We start from the raw sequence: 14,003 nt of genomic DNA, 5'->3' as shown, positions 1-14,003 counted from the left end.
CCGGGGCCCCCGTCTGGAGCCAGGCCCAGATGGAGGGCTCGTCAGCGAGCGTCTGGTGGCCGGGTTTGCCACGGAGCCCGGTCGGGCACAGCCCGAAAAAGCTACGTGGCAGACATCCCTCCATCCCATGGGCCCACCACCTGTGGGAGGAACCGCTGGGGTCGGGTGCGCTGCCACATGGGTGGCAGTGAAGGTCAGGGGCCTCGACGGACCAGACCCGGGCAGCAGAGGCTGGCTCTGGGGACGTGGAATGTCACCTCTCTGTGGGGGAAGGAGCCGGAACTTGTGCGGGAGGTGGAGCGCTACCGGTTAGATCTGGTGGGGCTTACCTCTACGCACAGTCTTGGTTCTGGAACCATACTCCTGGATAGGGGTTGGACTCTTTTCTTCTCTGGAGTTGCCCAGGGTGTGAGGCGCCGGGCGGGTGTGGGGGATACTCACAAGCCCCCGGCTGAGCGCCGCTACGTTGGAGTTTAACCCGGTGGGACGAGAGGGTCGCCTCCCTACGCCTGCGGGTTGTGGGGGGGGAAAAACTCTGACTGTTGTTTGTGCATATGCACCAAACAAGAGTTCAGAGTATTCGGCCTTCTTGGAGACCTTGAGTGGAGTCCTGCATGGGGCTCCAGTCGGGGACTCCATAGTTCTGCTGGGGGGACTTCAACGCGCACGTGGGTAATGATGGAGACACATGGAGAGGCGTGATTGGGAGGAACGGCCTCCCTGATCTAAACCAGAGTGGTTGTTTGTTGTTGGACTTCTGTGCTAGTCATGGATTGTCTATAACGAACACCATGTTCGAACATAGGGATGCTCATAAGTGTACTTGGTACCAGAGCACCCTAGGCCAAAGGTCAATGATCGATTTTATAATCGTTTCATCTGATCTGAGGCCATATGTTTTGGACACTCGGGTGAAGAGAGGGGCGGAGCTGTCAACCGATCACCATCTGGTGGTGAGTTGGGTCAAGGGGTGGGGGAAGACTCTGGACAGACCTGGTAAGCCCAAACGGGTAGTGCGGGTAAATTGGGAACGTCTGGAGGAGGCCCCTGTCCGACAGACTTTCAACTCACACCTCCGGCGGAGCTTTTCGTGCATCCCTGTGGAGGCTGGGGGCATTGAACCCGAGTGGACAATGTTCAAAGTTTCCATTGCTGAAGCTGCGGTGAGGAGCTGTGGTCTTAGGGTCTTAGGTGCCTCAAGGGGCGGTAACCCACGAACACCGTGGTGGACACCGGTGGTCAGGAAGCCGTCCGACTGAAGAAGGAGTCTTTCCGGGATATGTTATCCCAGACGACTCCGGAGGCAGTTGCAAGGTACCCGAAGGGCCCGAAGGGCTGCAGCCTCTGCCGTGAAAGAGGCAAAGCAGCGTGTGTGGGAGAAGTTCGGAGAAGACATGGAGAAGGACTTTCGGTCGGCACCAAGGTACTTCTGGAAAACCGTTCGCCACCTCAGGAGGGGGAAGCAGGGAACCATCCAAGCTGTGTACAGTAAGGATGGGGACGCTGTTGACCTCAACTGAGGAGGTAATAGGGCGGTGGAAGGAGCACTTTGAGGAACTCCTAAATCCGACTAATACGCCCTCTATGGTAGAGGCAGAGCTGGAGGATGAGGGGGATTGGCATCAATTTCCCTGGTGGAGGTTGCTGAGGTAGTTAAACAACTCCACAGTGGCAAAGCCCCAGGAATTGATGAGATCCGTCCAGAAATGCTTAAAGCTCTGGGTGTGGAGGGGTTGTCTTGGTTGACACGCCTCTTCAACATTGCGTGGAAGTCTGGGGACGGTGCCTAAGGAGTGGCAGACCGGGGTGGTGGTTCCCCTTTTTAAAAAAGGGGGGACCAGAGGGTGTGTGCCAATTACAGGGGTATCACACTTCTCAGCCTCCCCGGTAAAGTCTACTCCAAGGTGCTGGAAAGGAGGGTTCGGTCGATAGTCAAATCTCAGGTTGAAGAGGAACAATGCGGATTCCGTCCTGGTCGTGGAACAACGGACCAGATCTTTACTCTCGCAAGGATCCTGGAGGGAGCCTGGGAGTATGCCCAACCAGTCTACATGTGTTTTGTGGATCTGGAGAAGGCGTATGACCAGGGTGCCCCGGGAGATACTGTGGGAGGTGCTGCGGGAGTACGGGGGTGAGGGGGTCCCTTCTCAGGGCCATCCAATCTCTGTACGACCAAAGCGAGAGCTGTGTCCGGGTTCTCGGCAGTAAGTCGGACTCGTTTCAGGTGAGAGTTGGCCTCCGCCAGGGCTGCGCGTTTGTCACCAATCCTGTTTGTAGTATTTATGGACAGGATATCGAGGTGTAGTCGGGGTGGAGAGGGGTTGCAGTTCGGTGGGCTGGGGATCTCATCGCTGCTTTTTGCAGATGATGTGGTCCTGATGGCATCATCGGCCTGTGACCTTCAGCACTCACTGGATCGGTTCGCAGCCGAGTGTGAAGCGGCTGGGATGAGGATCAGCACCTCTAAATCGGAGGCCATGGTTCTCAGCAGGAAACCGATGGAGTGCCTTCTCCAGGTAGGGAATGAGTCCTTACCCCAAGTGAAGGAGTTCAAGTACCTTGGGGGTCTTGTTCGCGAGTGAGGGGACAATGGAGCGGGAGATTGGTCGGAGAATCGGCACAGCAGGTGCGGTATTACATTCAATTTATCGCACCGTTGTGACGAAAAGAGAGCTGAGCCAGAAGGCAAAGCTCTCAATCTACCGGTCAGTTTTTGTTCCTACCCTCACCTATGGTCATGAAGGCTGGGTCATGACCGAAAGAACAAGATCCAGGGTACAAGCGGCCGAAATGGGTTTCCTCAGGAGGGTAGCTGGTGTCTCCCTTAGAGATAGGGTGAGAAGCTCAGTTATCCGTGAGGAGCTCAGAGTAGAGCCGCTGCTCCTTTGCGTCGAAAGGAGCCAGTTGAGGTGGTTCGGGCATCTGGTAAGGATGCCCCCTGGGCGCCTCCCTAGGGAGGTGTTCCAGGCACGTCCAGCTGGGAGGAGGCCTCGGGGGAGACCCAGGACTAGGTGGAGGGATTATATCTCTAACCTGGCCTGGGAACGCCTCGGGATCCCCCAGTCGGAGCTGGTTAATGTGGCCCGGGAAAGGGAAGTTTGGGGTCCCCTGCTGGAGCTGCTACCCCCGCGACCCGACCCCGGATAAGCGGATGAAGATGGATGGATGGATCTTGAAATACGTTAGCCGGTAAGGGACATACAGGACATATTCATGCTCCCCCTTTCGCGTCTGTCACATGATAAACTCACAGGTGCTGCTAATGCTGCTAATGTTGCTAATGGGTATTGTAGCTTCCCGGCCCCAGGAAGTTTGAAGAAGGAAACATGGAGGACCACACATATTCAAAATCCAAAGGATTTCAGGAACAGGAGTCGTCTTCTTTGCCCAGAAAAAGAAAAAGGATATTGAAAAGAGCAAGAGACCGGCTTTTTGAAGCGTGAAGGCTACCGTAGCTGTAATACAGTCAGGTCCATAAATATTGGGACATCGACACAATTCTAATCTTTTTGGCTCTATACACCACCACAATGGAGTTGAAATGAAACGAACAAGATGTGCTTTAACTGCAGACTTTCAGCTTTAATTTGAGGGTATTTACATCCAAATCAGGTGAACGGTGTAGGAATTACAACAGTTTGTATATGTGCCTCCCACTTTTTAAGGGACCAAAAGTAATGGGACAGATTAACAATCATAAATCAAACTTTCACTTTTTAATACTTGGTTGCAAATCCTTTGCATTCAATTACAGCCTGAAGTCTGGAATACATAGACATCACCAGACGCTGGGTTTCATCTCTGGTGATGCTCTGCCAGGCCTCTACTGCAACTGTCTTCAGTTCCTGCTTGTTCTTGGGGCATTTTCCCTTCAGTTTTGTCTTCAGCAAGTGAAATGCATGCTCAATCGGATTCATGTCAGGTGATTGACTTGGCCATTGCATAACATTCCACTTCTTTCCCTTAAAAGACTCTTTGGTTGCTTTCGCCGTATGCTTCGGGTCATTGTCCATCTGCACTGTGAAGCGCCGTCCAATGAGTTCTGAAGCATTTGGCTGAATATGAGCAGATAATATTGCCCGAAACACTTCAGAATTCATCCTGCTGCTTTTGTCAGCAGTCACATCATCAATAAACACAAGAGAACCAGTTCCATTGGCAGCCATACATGCCCACGCCATGACACTACCACCACCATACTTCACTGATGAGGTGGTATGCTTTGGATCATGAGCAGTTCCTTTCCTTCTCCATACTCTTCTCTTCCCATCACTCTGGTACAAGTTGATCTTTGTCTCATCTGTCCATAGGATGTTGTTCCAGAAATGTGAAGGCTTTTTTTAGATGTTGTTTGGCAAACTCTAATCTGGCCTTCCTGTTTTTGAGGCTCACCAATGGTTTACATCTTGTAGTGAACCCTCTGTATTCACTCTGGTGAAGTCTTCTTTTGATTATTGACTTTGACACACATACACCTACCTCCTGGAGAGTGTTCTTGATCTGGCCAACTGTTGTGAAGGGTGTTTTCTTCACCAGGGAAAGTATTCTTCGGTCATCCACCACAGTTGTTTTCCGTGGTCTTCCGGGTCTTTTGGTGTTGCTGAGCTCATCGGTGCGTTCTTTCTTTTTAAGAATGTTCCAAACAGTTGATTTGGCCACAGCTAATGTTTTTGCTATCTCTCTGATGGGTTTGTTTAGATTTTTCAGCCTAATGATGGCTTGCTTCACTGATAGTGACAGCTCTTTGGATCTCATATTGAGAGTTGACAGCAACAGATTCCAAATGTAAATAGCACACTTGAAATGCACTCTGGACCTTTTATCTGCTCCTTGTAAATGGGATAATGAGGGAATAACACACACCTGGCCATGGAACAGCTGAGCAGCCAGTTGTCCCATTACTTTTGGTCCCTTAGAAAGTGGGAGGCACATATACAAACTGTTGTAATTCCTACACCGTTCACCTGATTTGGATGTAAATACCCTCAAATTAAAGCTGAAAGTCTGCAGTTAAAGCACATCTTGTTCGTTTCATTTCAACTCCATTGTGGTGGTGTATAGAGCCAAAAAGATTAGAATTGTGTCGATGTCCCAATATTTATGGACCTGACTGTACGTGCTTTGAACTGCGTGGTGCGAGAGTTGATTGCGATATATGATCTCAATGCTAGATGGGAGAAATTCCTACACATTGGACCTTCAAGAATTAAGAACTATCTGACATTCAGTAGTTTTCATTTGTAAAAAACTGACATGTCGCAAGTGCTGTGCCCTTTCTCTCCCTCAAAGTTCTTGCTGACAGCTTCCTGCCATATTTAACATCCTATAATATCAATTACAGAGTCAAATGGCTTGCCATAATTGAATTTGTGCTGTGTGCCGACGTCCCCCGTTAGGAATCACTGTCTTCTCCAATTAAGAGGAGCCTTATTATTGGCAAAATTGCGAGTAGCCCCATTAATGTGGGGGGAACATTCTATCCTTTAACTGACATATTAATGTTGACATCCTCCCAGAGTTGTGCATTGCGATGGGTGTGAAGACTGTAAATTTAAACGACTGTCGGGATGTCCTTGATTCTTCCTCCTGCAAGAGCAGAAAGTCTATGAAGAGAGGAAAAAATATATGTTGAGGACCTACTGTAGATAAATACACAGGGAGAGACAGATGATCAGCAGCTGCTCTCTAATGGGAACCAAGGTCTTGTTGCGGTGGCGTGTTTTATTCACAGCTACTCTTCATCAGAGTGACACAGCAGGCCCTCGGACTATCCTTAATAGAAACTAGAAGCAGGGAAAGGATTCTGCAATCCATTTCAAAATGGGAACCCATGTCAGAGACCAGCTTTTCACATGTGCATGAATAACAGAATGATGCACTGTGAGTGTTATGGGTAATGTATTGCTGGAATTACTGGGAGACTGTGGAAAGGTAAGCATCATTTGTCTGGGGACTCATCAATGTCTGTTGAATAAATGGGGACTAATGACTGTACAGCAGAGGGGAGGAGAGAGGCTAAATTTGTCTCAATCAATGTCAAGAAATATGATCGTGAATCTACAACTGTCATCGGTGTTCACTGGGGGGGACGTGTTAACAGTTTTGATAAGGGGTGAGTTTGAGTGATTATAAAAGAGAAATGTTTCCTGCACTACAGCAAGTAAGCTACAATTACTGAGGCAACCAATTGGTGACCCAAAAGGCTGAAAAGCTGCTTGTTTTTAAAAATGACAAACGAGGGGCGCCTGGGTAGCTTGCCTGGTAGAGCATGCGGCTCATGTACAGCCCTTTGCTGTATTTCATTCCCCCTCTCTCCCCCCTTTTATGTCTAAGCTGTCCTATCAAATAAAGACCTTAAATGCCAAAAAAAATAATCTTAAAAAAAAAGACAAGCAATTGTTCAGAATAGATGGAGCTGTTGTCCCTGCAGGGTCCACATGGGTAAATGGTTGGTGGCTGACAGTAATGCTGTCCCTGGTTTGCCTTATTAGAAATCAACCATGCACAATAAAAAGCCCATTTTAGGTTGTTTCCCTTACTGGTGTGTTAATTTGGGACATAAAACACAATATTTCAATTTTCTTTACAAGTCAGATGAATGTTACAATAAATCAAGCATGGACTCAGAGGAAATTTACTGAATGAGTCACGTTTTAGCCAAAAAAGAAAGCCTTAAATGTGAGCTTAAATGTTGGCTTTGAGGTCCTTGTGACAAAAAAAGACAGCAGGTCCAATCCTCAAAATAGCTGGTATATCATCAACTGGCATGCTGTGAAACTGCTCTAAGCAAGATGCATCGCAGTAAATCCCTGGGGACAACAATGCCCATGAAATCAATAAGAACACTACTATAGTATTTAGGAAATGGTCTGTTTAGTTGCTTTTGCAATGCCATATTTTGTATTCAGTTCTGCCAAACGTCATCCTCAGTACCCTCCGAAACTCCTTCTCACTCTCACTCTGATTGTAATCCATGTTCAGAGGTGAGAAAAAGAATAAATGCATGGTTATTACTTTGGAGAGTCAAAAGTGAGACCTTACATGAACTCTCGAGTTTCTATTGCATATCAAATTAAATGCGGCTGTGTGGCGTACAGAAGGAGGATTCCGCTCTTTTCGGCTCACTGCCAAGTAACAAAACAATGGCACTTTTAGGGTTTTCTCACACGACCCTACCAAACATCTGTTGTATAGTATGGCACAAGTGGCCAACAAGGGAGCTGACTGTATGTTTAGGACAATAACCGCAACAGAGAACATTATCTTTGTTTGTTTTTTAATAACCAAGAATAGCAAGTGCAACAGAAATAGACCAACAAAGGATCACTCAAATCCAGAAAGAGATATTACTCACTTTTGACAAACAGATTTCCTCATGATGACTAATCTTTGCCAAAAGGTGAGGTATGCTGACCTCCAAATTTTTTTAGTTTTAAATGTCAGCAGTTAGGCACTGAGTGATGATTGATGAGGTTAGTAAAGGTAAACAAAAGAAGCTGACAACTAATTTCTACACACACAATAGCCTCAATAAACCAGAATGCAATGCAGCCAAAAAAAAGCTTCTTGATGAAAACATGTCATGGAGTTAAATATATCTCCTGGAATGAATTGTACATCATGGGTTGAACATCACTGACCGATAGTATACAACAACGTGAGAGCATCCAAGAGTGGGTTTTACTTCAACATCTGACTTGATGTGCTGTATTAAGCAAAAATATACATAATTATTCTGTTCACCCAACCATTCAGGCCATATCAGCATTCTAACAAAGAAGAACCACAGCAGAGGACAAATGGATATGTTCTTCTACTTATGCATGCTGAGGATTAGTATGGCAGATATGCATCGTATGTTTTTGCGCTGTTCCATGCTGAGTACAAATGCAGAAAAAGCATTACTCAAAGATGGTGTTTTGAATTTAATCATCTACAGATAATAGCAGTGCATATGCAGCACTGTGAAGGGGCTTCGGGAGTTGATTGTTTGTGTTTGTATGTAAGTGTGAGCCCAGTGAAAGAGAAAGCAAGTGAGATAGTGGATTCATTGTTCCTGAGGGAGTCAATCGAGCCATTTAATTTCCTTTAATGGGCTGACACTTCCAGGTTTGATTGTCTACAGTGAATTTCCTTTAACGAACGTACGGAAGAAAAACACTACACGTTTACAGAGTTTGGAGCAGCTCAGTTTGTCTTATTGGAGATTAAATCAGTAATTTGTTTGATCAATTTCAACTGGATCTTTAGCCTGGAAATCCAGACCCAAATCCGAAAGTTTAAGGGTCTGGCATTGAGTAATGAAAATGGCCCAACTCGAGGGGCAGCACCAAACATGCATTTGAAAATCTCACTGCACGTTGGACGTATCCAGAGCCCCATACGCTTAGCTACCAAGCAGAGCTAACTGATAGATTAAATTGTCGTCATCTGTTTAGCTCGCCTCTGGCCCGCCTATATCAGATACACCAATGTGATTGGTTCAGCTCGGCTACAAGGACATAGTTAATGAGCATCATTACTCAATGCCAGAGTGACTCGCTGAGCAAATTCAAATTGTGCTCTCGCGAGAACTCTGGATTTCCAGGGTAGTGGATCTCCATATTTTCAAAAAGCAAGAGGCTTTTAAGGCTTTTGATTTAAATGGAATTAATGTCAAAGTATTTGGCTAAGATAGGAAACATACAAACATTATATGTAAAAGCTTTATAGCAATCTTAACAAAAGCTAAAACTGTCACATATTGCTAGACCCTGCATAAACGGGCCCTTCATAGTGAAGTATATCACTTGTACGTAGTGCAGAAATCCAAACTGCAAGTGAGGTTTTAAAGGAGACTATGAGCCTGATGTCATCCAAACTGCAATAGAAATATGACCAAACAAAATGGAAAAGTTTTATCTCATTAACAAAGGAACCCTAAACCCTGAAAACATTTCTTTGAAATATACCTGCTATGACACCAGGATATTCACCTTCCTGCCCCCGCTGTTCCTTTCCATAAAATGAAGACAATGCAATTTCAAACTGGCTTTCAATGCCCAGAACCCCTTTTACAATTGTGCTCTAACTTGCAACCAGCATGGCTTCTAATAAAGCCGTACAAGCTAAAAGAGAAGGAACAAAGGACGGAGGTCTGGCTCGGGTTGGGGCGTTCATTTATCAGTGGACACATTTCAAATCCTTGCCCCAGGCAATGGCTCATGAAGCATCCGATGAGATGGCCCGTAGGGACCATTGCTGGAAAAGCAGAAAACCCTTTGATGAGCCTTGGGCCATTCCTGCACCTGTGTCTAATATGCATGGGTAAAAAACCCAGACGCAAGCAGCCTCTGGATAGAAAAAAAAAATAAACTGCAAGACTGCAAAGACTTAATTTCTCATGTTCAGTTTCATGTTAGCCAATGTGGATTGTTCCCCTACCTTGTATGTATCCTTTTGTAGAAAGGTCTGGAAAGCCACGCAGTATTAGTACCACAACTATGTAAATACTTGGACATTCCTTAAAAGGCCACAGCTGCATTCTTTTAGATGAAACATGCTTCATGGATCCAGAGCAACTCACTCATAAACTCATTCACAGTTGTCCTTTGTACCTATTAGGCTGATTTAAGACAGTAAATGTTAATACAGGTCACAAGATCATTGGCTCACATCCTCTCTGCAATACCACAATACTACTGAACTCAGTAGCGTTCAATTGCATCTACTGGCTATGTTTGGTAACACCGAGCACTTGTGGGAACAATTGATTGCGTCCAATCAGGGCTGGACTGGGACTAAAAATTTGGCCCAGGCGGCCCACACCCACCGTGATTGGTCAGACACATTCTCTGCAGACAGTTCTCTTAAAGTATGAGTGCATTCTATGATATGAGTTGCCTAGTGTTCTGCATTCATGTGATAGTTTTGGATGTTTCAAGAGGCGTCTCAAGACATCTGTTATGTGATCTTACACTTAAATAATTAATTAATTCTTAGAGTTATGATTTGTATATTTATGGTATTTGTTTATTTTTTATTATTATTGATATTTGATATTGTATTGCCATTACTGTTATTACTATTTCGCTTAATATTGGCTTAGCAACTTTTAAAAACTGTTTACTGTTAATTTTAACTATTGTAAGATTCATATTTTGTCGCTTTGGACAAAAGTGTCTGCTAAATACAATAACCATAACCATAACCCTTCCCAAAAACTACAATAAAGCTGAGAGTAGTATATGCCCTGGAAAAGAGCACCAATACAAGAGAAGCAGTGTACTCACTCACTTTTGATTGACGACCTGGAGGCCATAGAGTACACAATCTCCATACTCAAGTACAAGTAACTGCCAAAGACGAAGAGTTTAAAGTATAATTTCAAATTATTTAATAACATTTAAGTATACACGTATGTATTGTCAGTAAAGTCAGTCAAAAATGTTGCCTTCGCCCACACCAATGAACAAGAAAGATTTACTCTAAGAAGGTAACCTTTAAAAGAGTGAGAAACAGAGAGAAATGTCAGCTAAGTTAAGATATAATTAATTTAGCTTAAATGTCTGGGCAATGTAGAGAGACAGCCGTATACATTGTATACATGAGCCTAGTAGAACAGGCTGCATAGATCACACAGACTTTTTTAGCTACCCAACAGGCCAACCGCTAGCATTTTCAATGTAAGCTTAAGCAGTCAGGTTACCTTACAGCCACTTACTTTAATGTTACAGCTAAACTGCTTGTTGTCGTTATGACGTGAGGCGCATGCACGCACGCACGCACGCACGCTGATGTTGAAGCAGCTACTACAGCCCCAAACATGTCATAAATTTTGGCACATTTTGAGGCATCCGCCTGTAGATTCTTAATCTTTTTCTCCCATAATTTTTCTGCACCTCCCTTGCGCTTTGGTGGTCGTTTGTCCATTTTAACGTGGATGCTAAACTTCCAGCATAAGCATAGCTATTACAGCTCGTGTCTCAGGGCCGGGAGTGGGGAAGGGGGTTCCTGGATTTCATTGGGTCAGGCCAGTGCCAATAAAGAAAATTAACCAATGGGCCGGTGCGGCCCAAAAAAAAGAAAAGAAAAAAGTCCTATAAATTATATTGGCGATTCAGCCCAAAAGTGCGTCGGCCCACCGGGAAAATGCCCGGTACGCCAGATGGCCAGTCCAGCCCTGCGTCCAATAGCAAGGAAGCACATATTTAAAAAAACAAACAAAGCCAAAACCAGAACGTAATTAACTCCAGTCTGCACTGTTCAAAATCTGACTTGAGCTGCAGATAATCAAATCGACTAATTGTGAATCTTACACACTGACAGGCGATCTGAGCATGTGCCTTATAACTGCACAAAGTTTAATGTGATCTCTCATTATTATGTTATTAAGAGGTACGTCGCAAACCTTTCAAGAATAAACAAGTCTGTGTTCTTATTATCTTATACAACAAATATGAAAACAAGACTACAACATGCAATTGATCTGCAAAGATCAACAACAAAATATTCCATCATCACTCACAGAACCTCAAACTGAATTGAATGTTTCTGGACTTACAAAATCAAGCTATTAAAAGACAGAACAGCTCTGTTTTTCATCATGACTGGTTGGAGTCGGCAACAGCACAAGGCCATGCAATCCCTCTGCTGTTGACCAAAACGTGTGCTTTCAGGTAAAAAGAAGGGCCTTAACATCTTGGCATGTTCCAGGGATTCAAACCTGTACCGATTAATGTAACTGAAGTTGTTAATATATGGAACACTCTAAGTAAAATAGACACTATGCAGCATTTTCAGGATTTGTTTATCATTAAAACAAAAGGAAGAGATTGTAGTTGTGGTAGAAAGACATGACTTACCTGAGCCTCTCTTCGACACCACTTTCAGGCAATGGACCACAACGGCATGAAACAGGATCAAAAGAGGAATGGGAGCTTTCATTTTTTACCAGTCCTACAAGGAAACAAAAACTTGATTTAATATTCTATACTGAGACAGCCTGTGAATACACTAAATCCATCCAAAACATAAAAAAAGAGATAATGATTTTTGGCAAGAGAAGCTCGATCAAAGCTCAAATATAAAAGAAACTGAAAGTTCTTTTTACACTTTACTTTTACAAGAGCCTAAGGTCAGCTGTAAAAGATCTAACACCCCTATGTGGAAATTTTGTTCGCCAAAGTGTTTGTCTGCCTCTGCTTTACTGATTTACTGTATAATCTGGGGGAGGCTGTTGATGATACAAATTGTAAGAGGCATCTATCAAGAGCTGGCTTTGCAGCTTTGTCAACTATCTTCGACACTAATTTAACTTCTCTCCCAACTAACATGACATAATCAGGTCCCCACTCAGATCAGGATATCTCTATGTTGACATCCAGCTTTTCACAGAGTAAAGCAGAATGAGAGTGTGGATAGAACTGAAAATGGCATAATGAACAGAGAACTACCAACATTTTAGATGGTAATAATGATAATGGTGATGATAATTAGAATCACATGACACTTCACTTAATGTCAGTCAAACACAGTATCACAGAAATGCCTGGTAATTTAGAAACAGTATCTCCAGTACATATCTTGGAATTAATATTACTTACGAACCAGGTGATGGTAGTTCTAGCTATGAGCATTTATTAAGGAAAATAATAAGGCTGCAAGGTGAGAATCATGTGCTTTATTTGATAATAATGTAGACCTTCTAGCCAATCAGAACAGGGGATACACTATGACAAAAAAGCTCATTGAAATCAAATGTTATCCAATATAAAATAGGACTAGTCTAAAGTTCATTAAAGTTATAAGTCAGTGTTTCGTCAGATTTAGCCAGCAGCTAACATTATTCCTCAGTGATACACTTTCTCATTAGACCCCTTCATGTGACTGTATAATCTTTTCTTTTTGTTTGGCTACTAATTCATCTCCTTGCTACAGGCAAAAGTGCCATCTCTGCTATGGATCGACAAGATGTCCATGTAGGCTACAAGAGCGCTTCCATTGGCATTTCAGTCGCAACAAAGATGCTTCACATATATTTCACAAAGCTGCATCACAAAGCCTTTGAGGGGAATCCCTCAAAAGCCACACTAACCGTTGAGACCCTCACAGTGGCATGCAAAATTGGCCAGTAGCCAAACATGGCGACCTTGCCGTGTTCTCCTCGTCAAAGGCCTATTGTTAGTAGCTTTCTGCAACCAATGCCACCTCAGAAGAGCTAAACGTCACCACACAAATATCTTATCTTTTTAATTAGTTTTCCATGTTGGGCGCTAGTCTGCTACATTAGCACAAAAGCTGTGCCGTCTTTCTTTGGTTTCAAAACAGAGGAAACAACTGAATCACCAGCTCTGCTCAGTATTCCTCCATTTTACAGCGATATCCTGGACTACACTAAAGCAAGCACTTATTAACACTGAAAAGGTAACAACGTGCTGTTGCGATGCAGGGCAATTCATTTTTTGTTGATACCAACTATACTGATGAGCAAATACAGTAAATCATGTTCTGTTGGGTACACTGATCATACACTATGCCTGTATGTGTGCAGTGACCAAAATTGTGAATTATGGGATTAAATGTATTCACACATGAAAACATGACATAGTGTTTTGCTTTAAGCTTGTGTGCAGCCGTTGAAAGAAAAATGGCTCCAGAAGTAAGGTTTCTCAAAGCCATTTCAAAGGACACTGATCTTGCAGGTTTTGTTTTTCTCCCACAAAGGTTAGTTATGTTATTTGTGTTTTTTTCATAGACAATGTAAAAGTATAGGGTATAGCGGTATATATTTTAATGGTAACAATATATTTGAAATACCAGTATATTAAAAAATGGAACAAACCAATAAACTGATAATATAAGTAAAGCAAAGCACTATATGCAACCAATATGCTAAATTGCAGTTGCTCAGTGATTGTCAAAGTACAAAGCTAGTGCAAATAAAATAGATGAGTGAGACATATCACTATATACTGTGGCATATTAGATAATACTGGTTACGCAAAAGGAAAAGAGTAATGCTA

The 14,003-nt window shown here is 43.7% G+C and overlaps 1 protein-coding gene across 1 annotated transcript in view; it reads right to left on the bottom strand.

Annotated features, from left to right (window-relative positions):
* LOC144513029 (interleukin-1 receptor accessory protein-like 1) overlaps positions 1-11,925 on the bottom strand; it is a 216,443-nt gene extending 204,518 nt beyond the window's left edge. Inside the window, exon 1 of the mRNA XM_078244090.1 lies at positions 11,844-11,925. Within this exon, the coding sequence (XP_078100216.1) occupies positions 11,844-11,925 (82 nt within the window). The remainder of the gene's footprint in view (positions 1-11,843) is intronic.
* Between the last annotated feature and the right edge of the window lie 2,078 nt (positions 11,926-14,003).

Source organism: Sander vitreus, chromosome 24, assembly GCF_031162955.1.
Source record: "Sander vitreus isolate 19-12246 chromosome 24, sanVit1, whole genome shotgun sequence".
Lineage (NCBI taxonomy): Eukaryota > Metazoa > Chordata > Actinopteri > Perciformes > Percidae > Sander > Sander vitreus.
This window is presented reverse-complemented; position numbering and strand designations above follow the sequence as displayed.